The following is a 14,146-nucleotide window of genomic DNA, read 5'->3' as shown; positions in this document are numbered from 1 at the left end:
AGCGGGTGGAATTGGCTCCCCATTGGGTGGGCCTGGCTCCCAAGCGGGTGGCCCCTGCCCAGTCATGTGAAATCCATAGATTAGGGCCTATTGAATTTATTTCAATTGACCGATTTCCTTATATGAACTGTAACTCAGCAAAATCTTTGAAATTGTTCCATGTTGCATTTATATTTTTGTTCAGTATATAAAATGTGTAATTTTAGGGTGCAAACTCAAAATTGAATACATTTCAACTCTATATCTGACAGGGTACAGGTGTCTTCTTTTTTAAAGCCCATAACATGTGTGTGTGAGGTGTATAATTTGGTTTCAAAGTAGATTTGTTTAAACTACCAAGAAACACTCTATGTGACCCTGATTTAGCCCACCACAGTGAAAGGTAAAAAAGGACTCTCCCTCCTGCCACAACTGATAACTGTTTGTCATTGAGCAGTTTGACAGTCTTTCACAATTCCATTCCGAGAATGTGGGGCCATCGTAATTTCACTTCATATTCAAAGAATATACCTTTTGGTTTTTGTGTCACTCTAAACAAAGGCTTTTAAATGTGTTTCTATGTGAAAGATAATTAGTCCTCATACAGACGTCAAAACCTAATGAATCTTTATCTGAGAATGAAGCTTCATTCACCATCACCGGTTAATTCGAGAACAGGTTACAACCGAAGCGGGAGAACCTACCCCAAGCCAGCGGAACATTTATCCTAATCTTTAATCATTACATTCTGTAATCAATCACATTTCGACTCTAAAACACTTGATATATGCCAAGTTGTTTAATCTTAAAAGTACATTTGAATATATCTTTCATAGGGCCTTTCTTATGTGCTACATAATCACTTAGTTCATCAGTCATTGAAATGACATGATCAATTTAACATCTTTTCTATCATGTCAAAAGATAAAGGGATGTCAATGAGCGTTTACATTCAGTGGTGCATGACAGTCCATGGTCATGAAGGCCTTAGGAATTCCCGCTTCATAGAGGTATCCCTTAAGTCTCCTACTATATGAAGATTTATACTCTAGGCCTAAGTAGTGGTGTTATGGGTAGGCATCAGGCCACATGGTACAATAACAACATGGCTTTAAATCCAGACCTGTATTCAAACAGTATTTGTTTTCGTTTCTTTTTCAAAGCCAGGTCTGCAAAGTGTAGTTGGCAGAAGGCTAAAGTTATGGTGAAGCCGTGTATTCTCTGTCTTTATGATACACCAGCAGCTTTATGTTTGATCAACACATTTTTTGTACTTGGCATCTCAGTGGATGTGCAGAAGATACGAGCGAGTGACTCACCTGTGTCTTACGAATTCGCAGGTCTGCAGATGATCTGTTCAGCCCCTCCTCCTGCTCAATGCTCTGCTCGATTGCTGGGAAAGAGGCAGGAAATTGTGAGAAATAAACAATGGAACTGCCAAACGGAAAGGAGATTGCCCATCTTCCACTGAACTTCAGTCAATTACCTCCCCATCACAGTCAGGTAAAATAGCTAGCGTGCTAATATGCTAACATTTCGCCATCTTTGATGGAGCAATTAGTATGTCATGGGCAATGTGCTAATGCTACAATTACAAATAGACCCAGGCCTAATGATAAAAGTATGCTGTTTTACAACAGATAGAGAGGTATTTTACTTAATGGGTCATTATACAGTACCAAACCTGATAGAGGGAATTCAGACCCGAGTTATGGCGTAAATGGAACTTAATTCCCTTTTTATGTACTTTTCCCTCTAAGCGTATATTCTGACCTTGAACTTAAACCAGCTGTTCGTTTGGGGGGAGATCATAGAACTGGAGGTGTGGCAGAGGTGTGTTTACCGATACACTGTATTCTGACCTTGAACTTAAACCAGCTGTTCGTTTGGGGGGAGATCATAGAACTGGAGGTGTGGCAGAGGTGTGTTTACCGATACGCTGTATTCTGACCTTGAACTTAAACCAGCTGTTCGTTTGGGGGGAGATCATAGAACTGGAGGTGTGGCAGAGGTGTGTTTACCGATACGCTGTATTCTGACCTTGACTTAATTCCCTTATAATTCTGCCACCTTTACGTGCAAGGAAATCATTAATAAGGTCGAGCAACCTGTCAGTTCCAAGTGGAAAAATATCTACTTTACGATAGAAATAACACCAATCTCCATGCACTGTAATTCATAAACTGATAAGGGCTATTGATAAGACCTAGGTAAATTAATAATCAGTTTGGATAAGGGGATTATAAATATACAGTACCTTCAGAAAGTATTCACACCCCTTGAGTTATTCCACATTTTGTTGTGTTACAGCCTGAATTCACTATGGATTGTGGGTTTATTTGACACCCAATACCCATAATGACAAAGTAAAAACATGTTGTTAGACATTTTTGCTAATTTATTGAGAATGAAATAATGTAATATCTAATTTACATAAGTATTCCCACTGCTGAGTCAATACTTTGTAGAACCACCTTTGGCAGCGATTACAGCTGTGAGTCTTTCTGGGTAAGTCTCTAAGAGCTTTGCACAGCTGGATAGTGCAACATTTGCACATGATTATTTTCAAAATTCTTCAAGCTCTGTCAAATTGGTTGTTGATCATTGCTAGAAAACCATTTTCAAGTCTTGCAATAGATATTCAAGCCGATTTAAGGCAAAACTGTAACTGTGCAACTGAGGAACATTCAATGCCGCCCTTACAGAAAAAAACACATGATTTCACATGTGGAAAATCACATGATTTCATATAAAATGTAAAAAATAAAACCTGTGTTCATGGAACACTTCACCTGTGATCACGTTTTCACGTGTAGTTTCATGTTATCACAGGTTGCTTTACATGTCGTCACGTTATCACATTAATTTCACATATGATCACATGAAAACCTTTTTTTTGTAGCACTTCACTTTATGTGGTTAGGGCCTCTTGGTAAGCAACTCCAGTGTGTATTTGGCCTTATGTTTTAGGTTATTATCCGTCTGAAAGGTGCATTTATCTCCCAGTGTCTGTTGGAAAGCAGACTGAACTAGGTTTCCTCAATGATTTTGCATGTGCTTAGCTCTATTCTGTATCTTTTTATCCTAAAAAAAATCCTTAGTCCTTGCAGATGGCAAGCATACCCATAACGTGAAGCAGCCACCACCATTCTTGTAAATAAGTAGAGTGGTACTCAGATTTGCCCTAAACATAACACTTTGTATTGAGGACAAAAAAGTTAATTTCTTTGCCACATTTTTTGCAGTATTACTTTAGTACCCTTTTGCAAACAAGATACATGTTTTGGAATATTTTTTCCTTCTTTTCACTGAGCGCTTTCCTCCACCTCCGGAAAATGATTTAGGAAGGGCGCCTGTATCTTTGTAGTGAGTGGGTATATTGAAATCCCATCCAAAGTGTAATTAATAACTGCACCATGCTCAAAGGGATATTCAATGTCTGCTTTTTTTTACCCATCTACCAATAGCTGCCCTTCTTTGAGAACCATAGGAAAACCTCCCTGGTCTTTGTGGTTGAATCTGTGCTTGGAATTCACTACTCGACTTAGGGCCCTTACAAATAATTGTATATTTGGGGTACAGAGATGGGGTAGTCATTTAAAAATCATGTTATGTGACTTGTTAAGCACATCTTTAGTCCTGAACTTATTTAGGCTTGCCATAACAAAAGGATTGAATGCTTATTGACTCAAGACATTTCAACTTCAAATGTTATTCATTTGTAAACATTTCTAAAAACATTATTCCACTTTGACATTATGGGTATTGTGTGTAGATCAGTGACACAAAATCTGAATGTAGTCCATTTCAAATTCAGACTGTAACACAACAAAATGTGGAACAATTCAAGGGGTGTGAATACTTTCTGAAGGCACTGTAGGCCATTTTCAACACGAGAAGTTGCTTTTTAGGGGCAGTTGCTCTTTAAATCAAAATGCGTCAAAAGGGAATAGATTTCCTAAGTGTGAATCGGGCCCATAGTGTTGCTGACCACAAACCAAACATTATTTTCCAGTTGTGTTCTAAATGTGATGTAACTGTGTAAAATGCCCTTGATGCATTTAATTTGGATCAGCAAAACAGAGAAATAGCAGGATTTTGGGATGTCAAACTGTCAGTTTATGACATACCATCTCCTTTTGAACAAATACAATGTTCCCAAAACTATAAAATATTGATCCCAAATAACACATTCTGACAAGACCATTTTAAATAGAGGCAGTGTCCTTAAAAAGCTTTTTAAAAAAAAAGGTAATTCCTGATACATATTTATGGACAAATGTTGGGTTTCTCACAACTACGAGATAATGTGATTCCCAATATAATCTATTGTGTACTGTATGTGATTATTCAAACATCTTTTGTGCACCATCGTTTAACATGGGTTTTCTCTCTCTCTCTCTCTCTCTCTCTCTCTCTCTCTCTCTCTCTCTCTCTCTCTCTCTCTCTCTCTCTCTCTCTCTCTCTCTCTCTCTCTCTCTCTCTCTCTCTCTCTCTCTCTCTCTCTCTCTCTCTCTCTCTCTCTCTCTCTCTCTCTCTCTCTCTCTCTCTCTCTCTCTCTCTCTCTCTCTCTCTCTCTCTCTCTCTCTCTCTCTCTCTCTCTCTCTCTCTCTCTCTCTCTCTCTCTGTGACCTTCCCCAAGAGCATTTTCAAAAACAATAAAGAGAAAATGGAGAAATAAAAGAATGTCAAACGAAAGCACCAGATGTAAGGACCTATTATATCACCCATAGTATAACATTTGCATTTGTGAATCATCTATGTAGGATTTGTAAAGGCTTCATAAGATTGTCAATATAACTGTACAACCCTCCTCACAATATCTCCACCTCTTAACCTCTTTTAGGCTCCCGAGTGGCGCAGTGGTCTAAGGCAAAGCAACTCAGTGCTAGAGGCGTCACTACAGACCCTGGTTTGATCCCGGCTGTATCAGCCGTGATCAGGAGACCCATAGGGCGGCACACAATTGGCCCAGCGTCATCCGGGTTAGGGGAGGGTTAGAGGTAGGCCGTCATGGTAAAATAAGAATTTGTTCTTAACTGACTTGCCTAGTTAAATAAAGGTTAAATAAATACAATTTAAATAAATAACATAGAGTTCCCCTGTCATATTCCAGATTAATTGCCTCACCATATGGCGCATACTCTTCCTATAAGCTAGGCCAACTTTGAACCCACCTTAGATCAATAACAAAGGAGATTTCCATATTGCTGATTGGATGCTTTGTTGCTACTGCATGGTGCCCAGATGCCAATGTCCCATCACTGTTCATTACCTTTGATAGAGGAAGCTCTCTCTCAGCATCAAAGTATTTTGTGATGCAATTTAGAAGAAACAACCAGATGAGTGGGAGTCTTCTAGATTATTGGACTAAAATAAAGAACGAAGCTAGAGGAATGCGACTCAGCACCTTTGAGTGAGCGGTTTCCTATCTGTCTTCAGAGGGAGCTTATACATCAAATGAGATTAGTCTAAAACTCCTACCGGTATTTGAATTCAAGTCCCAAAAATCAGACCTCTTGTGCACGTTTGTATAGTATCTTAGTAGTGGTCTATCAGCAGCGAGTGGGTTGTACACTGAGATGTTTGAGATGTGTCTCGTGGTGCTTCAGGTATATTGGTATCAACTACATATAATAAGTATGATTTGTTTTAGTTTGTATCTCTGAAATGATCCATTTTATGTTACGTATTCTTGACCTATCTTTGGTCTTGTATCTTGTGTAGTGCACGTGTGGTAATGTGGATAACGCAGGGCATCTATAGAGTACTTACCCACAGCATCTATGAGGTCATACCTCTCTACGATGGTTTCCCTATCGTTGCATAACATCCTGACCAATCCAGAGAAGCAACAGTATAGTTGAGCATCTATCTTTAGTGGTGGATCTACGGTTGGTCAGCTACCTAGCTACAGTACAGCAGCGCTCCCCGGCGAGGCACTTCCTCTGGCTTGCTGACTTTTCATTTTTCACTGTGTCATGACTCAGCTGATTTGCATAATAATGCCAAGGGGGGGGGGGGGGGGGTCTCCTTAATGTGGTCTTTACAAGGGGTTTACTTGTCATTCAGTAAATATCAACACTCTACTTGGCTGGTTGAAAGGTCATTTGATCATTGTTGTTCTGCTGGTTAAACACTTTGTCTGGCTGGATGAGACAGGAGCTGCTTCTCTCTCCTGGACTGCAAAGCTACCGCATGACATACTCTACAAGGAAGCAGAGTAGTAGCATAGTGTAGCGGTCGCCTGTCAACCTAAGTTGATCTTTCACACGAGGTCTGATGGAAAATGGTGCATTTTTGGAGCGCAGTGTATAATGCAGCTTGGCATTCAATTCATCTGAATGTTATTACTTTTGCTGTACTGATGGTGGTTGAATGCACCATTCAGTGTATTGGGAGTCTAAAGAGGTTGCTTCATTTACAAACTAGACTGGTGAGCAACTATAAATGGTAGTTCTTACATTTGTAAAAAAGCATTTTCAATAAAATGTTATGAGGCACAGGACAGCATTCCTAAGAAGGCGAAAATATAACTTGCTACACCATCAAGACCTATTACAGTTTTTAAAGGACATTGGTCAATTCTCACTTTATTAGTTATTAAGAAATGTTGAGCAAAGCAACATATTGCTCCTAGAACCCGGTGTCAACTGATATGCGACCTGACATGCTGGCAGTCTGAGGGCAGAGGCTGGAGGCAGAAGGCGTTTGGATGACAAGAGTGATGTCTGCTCCATTGCGACTTTGCTTTTTACAATATGCCCCTTGGGGGGGGGGGGGGGGGGGGGGATCACCAGAGACAACATATTTTCTACAGAAAAACCCCTGAAGTATATTCTCTGTTCTCTACTGTATGTATAACTAGGCAGCTAACGAGCTGATTTAATTGCCAAATGATTTGCATATATTCACGTGTTCACAGTGGGTAGGGTTGAAATGTACAGTAATGATACTGTAAAAAAATAGATAATTTGACAAATTCTGATTTTTTTTCTGTATAGCGTCAAATCAAAGAGTGTCCAAGATTTTTGTATGCTCTCTGTTGTGACCTTTACTTCCTACTCACTTATATTATAAATCTACCACGAGAGAGGCTATTGTATTTACAAACGATGTCGCGGCTAAGGTTCAAACAAACACACACTTACTTGCAAGACGGCAGAATGTTCTGTACACTCAACATATTGCAAATATTTGTCTGTGCGTTCGAGATACATATGGAAAGCTAAAACATGAAAAGCAGATCCATGTTTGTTGAAGGACAAAAAACAGAAAGACATTGTGGGGATTGCAATTATAGACCGATATGCACCATGAAAGCAGTTTTCAGTGTGCATTAGCGAGCGTGAATGGGATGTGTGTTGGGGCGAATGGTTGGTTGGAACTCCCAGACAGATGAATTCACTGCTCGACCGCCACACATTAATGCAGGAACGTCCTTGAACTGTTAACTCTCAATGCAGTTAACATTTAGCCGCCTCAGCTTTGCTCTTAGCTATAATTCTCCCCTCATTAAAAATACAATGGTTGGAAATGATACACTGACCCCAGTTGACTCTTGTCCTTAACAAAAGTCCCTGAGACGCTCGTTTGACGTTATTGCAGGGGGCCACTAGATGTAACAAATATCTTTATTTTTGTCCATCGTAACCATTTTGTTTTAGTATGTTGGGCCTGAAATCATGGGGACTCCCTTGAGGCCAAACACACTCTGATTTAAGGGGCTGATAAATACTGAACATTGTCTTGTGTTTTTATTTGCGCTATAGAAATCGGCTGCGTTGCCATTACATAAATGGCTTTATCTGTCCATCAGTGTTCTAGTCAGGTAATCTAATGAAGCAAGTGTTCTGGCTCTGAGCAAGTGTTTTAGTACCGAGTTCAGATTGAAAATGGAAAAAATATATAGGGTCGGGTTGACATCATTTCCTTCATAGCCAAGAGGCTCTAATCTTGTGTTCAACATCTGGCTGAGGCGTGGACAACTTAACGCCGTGCGGTATCGGTTGACATGGTGTTTTTCCAGTGTTTCACACAACATTTTCCATTTTCATTTTATACTTACCTTTTAATTTTGAGCGAACTTTATTGGCTGTCTTCTTGATGTCAGCTGTGAGGTCCTCCAACTCCTGCTTGGTCTCTGAGATACAGAAAGAGAGACAGAATTATGCAACGCTCAACACTGTGTTCCATGTTGTAACATTATGGCAACGATATTCAGATATGTGAGTGATATTGCAAATACTCTCATGTATGTAACAGTATGCAAACATACAAGTGGGCGAATTGAGAAGATATATTGTATGTGTATAATCAGTTTATTCATCAGTTTTATTATCTTGACTAAGAATATGGGATTGTGTAGGTTGGAGTGGATGAGTGTGTGTGACAGTGTTTTAAAGCCAGTATGTTAATAAGCCTGTGTGTTAATAAGCCTGTGTGTTAATAAGCCTGTGTGTTAATAAGCCTGTATGTTAATAAGCCTGTGTGTTAATAAGCTTGTGTGTTAATAAGCCTGTGTGTGGGACTCAGCTGCAGTGTTTGGGCTGATTTATTACCGCTGCAGTGCCATTCATTCAGTCACTGGAAACCAGCTCAGACCTTTCTGTCTCTCCTCTCTTCCTTGCCTCCCTCCCTCCCTCCCACCCACACACTTCACTTCCTCCAGTACCTCATCCTCTCCTTCCTTCGCACCCGTAATTCCCTCAATCACTCCCTTCTCTATCGCCCCACCTCCGCAAACACCCCGACACTCTCGTCTAGTCTAGTGCAAAAGTCTGTTTTCCAGAACACTCCACCAACAAGAAGACTATCTCCTAACACATCATTAACTGGTAATAGAAACTCATATGCATAATTTGTTTATCTACAATAAATGTATAACGTCTACCCATGATTATACATAACTAATGAGTTAATTGCCGGCATGTTTCTCTCGTGTTGTAATTTGGCTGTTGGCTCAATAAGATAGTTTGCGCTTTACCTGAGATAAGAGTTTTCACAAGAGTGCAGCACCTAAATCCTCTGGTTAATCTTAAAACATGGGCCTTGTAGCCTCGTACCTCATGAACCATAAATAAACAACGTGTCTAATTATGTGAAGCCAGGAAGTACATTCTTAGAAAAAAAGGTGCGATCTAGAATCTAAAAGGGTTCTTCGGCTTCCCCATAGGAGAACCCTTTGAGGAACCCTTTTTGGTTCCATGTAGAGGGCTCTTCATGGAACCCAAAAGTGTAACCAAAAAGTCGGAAATTAGTTGGAAATTGGAAATGTTTACAATGAATCATTCAACACGTGAAAATAATATAATTTAAAATCACATTTTTGTGGTAGAAAAGGATATTCATCATATAGACAACAGTAGGCTGCTATAGTCATACAGTATTCTACCACTGCTCTCTAGAATTATTATGTGCATTGAAATGTATGCACTGTTCTATCCATCACAAGTAAATCAATGAGATATTTACAGGAAAATTAAGATAACCAGTCATTTGTATACAGAAAACACAGATAGGAGAATTACCTTTCAATGTACTGTATCAGCAAGGAAAGCCATTGTAGTTTTGTGATATTTGATTGGGGTATATTTAGAGTTAGTTAGTGCCAATTAGCCTGTAATTACTGGGCAATGTTTAGGTGCTATCAACAAACCAATCAGATGCTAACAAGCGCCTGTCTGGTACTTCATGCAGTAGGTAAACACTGGAAGCCTTGCTTGCTGGGTTGTGTTTTGTTTTGAATCCTGTGCTGTTTTTGAACTAAATGTTTGTGTATTACATGTGTCCTGTAGCTACTCTATGCCTCTGCACTTTGCCTGTCTATCGATTGTCCCAAAAGCAAAAAGTGTCCTATGTTACTGACCTGGCAACTCATATTTGCACACAACGACACCTCCTTGTGGGTCAATACTGTTGTCTGGGACTAGCATCCGTGATTTATATTTCAAAACACATGAGCTAGCTACAACACAAAGTCATTTCAGTTGAAATATTTAGCTTTTGCCCTCTAAGAAAAAACCCTGAACCCTAACCTATAAGGCATTTTATGTGTGTAAGTGTAACTGGATGTAGACTACAACTAAATAGCTTACTAAATATTTTGGCTGTTGTGTATTGCCTTCCGTTGACAGGTCCGCCCTGTCCTTGTGTACACCCTGTGTGTAACGTGATAAGTGAATTCAGTGCTCAACTCAAATGGAGGGATTTCTCGGGATTTCACTATACATTATGGAGATGCCCTTCGGCCATGATTGGAAAGAGGCATGAGATTTAAACATGTCCCCGTTGCCAAGTCCACAGTGCATTCTGAATAACTACAGGCTACAGCGTTGGGTTTCCAACTGATGATAAATGAAGATGGTTTCTCTCTACGGATTTCTTCAGTAAGCAACTACACTTCCCAGCATGCATTATTCAAGGGAGTACACTGGAATGCATTTTGTATCGTCCACTGACTGCCAAACATTATTTGGAATTGCTTGACATAGGGATTGGCCAAATTTAAGCTTTTGGTTCATTTTGAGGACATACATGTAATATTAAGCTAGAACACATGAATATAATAAAAAAACATAACAGAAACAGAAATATGCCAGCAATTCTGTAGGGACAACATACTTACTGTCTGAGTTGGAATATTTAATATAATCAATAATTACAGCGAATCTAAAGATATTATGTTTCTGTGAATACACTATAGTTTTGGCAAGTCGGTTAGGACAACAACTTTGTGCATAACACAAGGAATTTTTCCAACAATTGTTAACAGACAGATTATTTCACTTATTATTCACTGTATCACAATTCCAGTGGGTTAGAAGTTGACATACAATAAATTGACTGTGCAGCTTGGGAAACTCCACGAAAAAAAGCTTCTAATAGGCTAATTGACATAATTTCAGTCTATTGAAGGTGTACCTGAGGATGTATTTCAAGGCCTACCTTCAAACTCAGTGCCTCTTTGCTTGACATCATGCGAAAATCAAAAGAAATCAGCCAAGACCTCAGAAAAACAATTGTAGACCTCCACAAGTCTGGTTCATCCTTGGGAGCAATTTCCAAACGCCTGAAGGTACCACGTTCATCTTTACAAACAATAGTATGCAAGTATAAACACCATGGGACCACGCAGCCGTCATACCGCTCAGGAAGGAGATGCGTTCTGTCTCCTAGAGATGAAAGTACTTTGGTGCGAAAAGTACAAATCAATCCCAGAACAACAACAAAGGACCTTGTGACGATGCTGGAGGAAACAGGTACAAAGTATCTATATCCCACAGTAAAACGAGTCCTATATCGACATAACCTGAAAGGCCACTCAGCAAGGAAGAAGCCACTGCTCTAAAACCGCGATTAAAAAGCCAGACTACGGTTTGCACATGGGGACAAAGATCGTACTTTTTGGAGAAATGTCCTCTGGTCTGATGAAACAAAAATAGAACTGTTTGGCGATAATGACCATCGTTATGTTTGGAGGAAAAAGGGGGATGCTTGCAAGCCGAAGAACACCATCCCAACTGTGAAGCACAGGGGTGGCAGCATCATGTTGTGGGGGTGCTTTGCTGCAGGAGGGACTGGTGCACTTCACAAAATAGATGGCATCATGAGGTAGGGAAAATAATGTGGATATATTGAAGCAACATCTCAAGACATCAGTCAGGAAGTTAAAGCTTGGTTGCAAATGGGTCTTCCAAATGGACAATGACCCCAAGCAAACTTCCAAAGTTGTTGCAAAATGGCTTAAGGACAACAAAGTAAAGGTATTGGAGTGGCCATCACAAAGCCCTTACCTTAATCCTATAGAAAATTTGTTGGCAGAACTGAAAAAGTGTGTGCGAGCTAGGAGGCCTACAAACCTGATTCAGTTACACCAACTCTGTCAGGAGGACTGGGCCAAAATTCACCCAACTTATTGTGGGAAGCTTGTGGAAGGCTACCTGAAACGTTTGACCCAATTATTTTTCTTTTTAAAGGCAATGCTACCAAATACTAATTGAGTGTATGTAAACTTCTTGACCCACATGGAATGTGATCAAAGAAATAAAAGCTGAAATAAAATCATTCTCTTTAAAGTTATTCTGACATTTCACATTCATAAAATAAAGTGCCGATCCTAACTGACCTAATACAGGGAATTTTTACTAGGATTTAATGTCAGAAATTGTGAAAAACTGAGTTTAAATGTATTTGGCTAAGGTGCACGTAAACTTCTGACTTCAACTGTATATGTAAGCAATGATCTTCCTACTGAGACACTTTAGTTACAAAGAAATGTTCCAAATGGCCAGATTCCCCACGTTAATCAAATAAAGAAATCCGACAACAAACACACACATAGCACAGCAACCACATACTTACTAGTTAAACCACCTGGGTAGATAACTAGTAACCAGCTAGCTCACTCACAAAAACTGAACTCCGACAACTAGTCCCCTGGAGCAAGTCCTTCATGAAGCATGCATGACAAGAAAAAAAAGGAAGGGAAAGGGGGGGAAAGGAACAAAAGACAGACAGAAAAAGACAGAAACAGTCCAACAACATTACATAAGATAAAACATGCATGTGTAGAAATTCAAATCAAATATTGAAATCATAAGTCAAAAAAAAAAAAAAAAAAACGGTGTGCAAAAACACATTGAAGAGCCACAATAAAAGTGATTGGGCAATAAAAGGGATGTGAACGTGTGAGAAAAGGAAGTGACATCTGAAGGATTCCGTGATGAGGGTACAGTAGGTATTGTGCCACTGCATGCCCTGAGACTCTGGGTTAACACAGACTAGAGGTTGTCTGACAAGGCCTAATATTAGCAATGAAACATTCATTCACTCCAGTTGAGTCACTAGCAGCCTGGGTCACTGTGAACTCGGAAGAACATACTACACTCATCTCCTAACAACCGCACGGCCCTACTGCAGCACGGCAACAATGAAGGGGCCATTTTCTGAAACATCTTCCACTGTACGTTTTTGACTGATTGATTGTGGCATATTTTGGGCCCTATTGAGGTTTTGACAAAATGCCAGACAGTCATCAGGGCCTAAAAGCAGTGGTTGAAGGTTAACAAGATTGGATATCAATCAAATTATTGGAGAAAATACAATATTATTTAAATATTTATACACATCTTCATGTCTGTTTTATTGTACACTTATAAGTGCTATGCAAGGTAATACCTTAGTGCTCTTCTTTTTTTGAAAGCCTGCCTAAAAACAACTTAATTTCATATTAGGGCAAATTTAAGTGCTGTCTTCATTGACCGTAAGTTTAAAATATGTTATAATAGTGATAATATTGTCACAATAAACACAAACACAGAGTATTCAATGAGTGTGGTGGTGAACCCTCGTCAACCAGTGGGTGGAGTCCCACCCTTGCAAATGAATTTGTTAAGTCGTGTGTGTTGGCCGGGTGTGTGTGCGTGGGCCGGGTGTGACTCAGTAAGAGATGCGTGGGTGGGGTCACATTCACTGGGTGCGTGGGTGGAGTGCCTCCCACAGGTATATCACCAGGGTCACACACACACTTAAACCAATCTGTCTCCGCTATCCTCAGGCCCTTCCTGACTCCCCCTCACACAGACCTGAAAGGATTTGATACAGATAGTAAACCGGAAAGCAATATTGAATTTTCTGGCATATCACTTCTACCTATCCAGTCCTGTCAGTGCTGCAAGGTGGAGTCCATAAGGACTGAGGGAAAGCAGTATGGAACTGGTATGGAATTGGCCCCATCTTAAAAGTATCCATTCGGGCTCATGGATGTGGCGAGACTTACTTTCGTCAGGGTTGGGCGCTGCCAGGATGGCGCTATGCTGCTTCTTGACCTGCTCCACATCTTCTGACAGCTTATCTATACAGACTCGGATCTCTTCCACCTGCACAGGGAGTGAGAAGGAGGGGGCAGAGGCAAAATACACAAGGGCTTAATTCCTGTACCCTTTAAATGAGTGTACTGTCAAATGGCCGTGGTCTAGGAGCTTTTCCGTTCTAGTAATTATATTTCTACGAAATCGACCAACCGCAGCCACCCACGGAGAGCATGTGTGTACAGCATGGGAGAGCTGAGAGCCTCCGAACCTATAATGGACAGGACTACCTCACATACTCAATCATCGACTGACATGACGACCCAATGGAAGCACTTTCTGATGGGTGGGAGAGC

At 40.2% G+C, this 14,146-nt stretch overlaps 1 protein-coding gene across 1 annotated transcript in view; it reads right to left on the bottom strand.

Moving 5' to 3' along the window:
• Nucleotides 1-14,146, bottom strand: part of LOC139422190 (syntaxin 1B) — a 51,380-nt gene that overhangs the window by 7,326 nt on the left and 29,908 nt on the right. Inside the window, exons 3-5 of the mRNA XM_071173352.1 lie at nt 13,760-13,859; nt 8,048-8,122; nt 1,299-1,372 (exon numbers count right to left, since the gene is read on the bottom strand). Of these exons, the coding sequence (XP_071029453.1) occupies nt 1,299-1,372; nt 8,048-8,122; nt 13,760-13,859 (249 nt within the window). The remainder of the gene's footprint in view (nt 1-1,298; nt 1,373-8,047; nt 8,123-13,759; nt 13,860-14,146) is intronic.

The sequence above is a fragment of the Oncorhynchus clarkii genome, chromosome 12 (genome assembly GCF_045791955.1).
Source record: "Oncorhynchus clarkii lewisi isolate Uvic-CL-2024 chromosome 12, UVic_Ocla_1.0, whole genome shotgun sequence".
NCBI classification, from domain to species: domain Eukaryota; kingdom Metazoa; phylum Chordata; class Actinopteri; order Salmoniformes; family Salmonidae; genus Oncorhynchus; species Oncorhynchus clarkii.
Note: the sequence above shows the minus strand (reverse complement) of the source record. Positions and strands in the feature narration are given on the sequence as shown.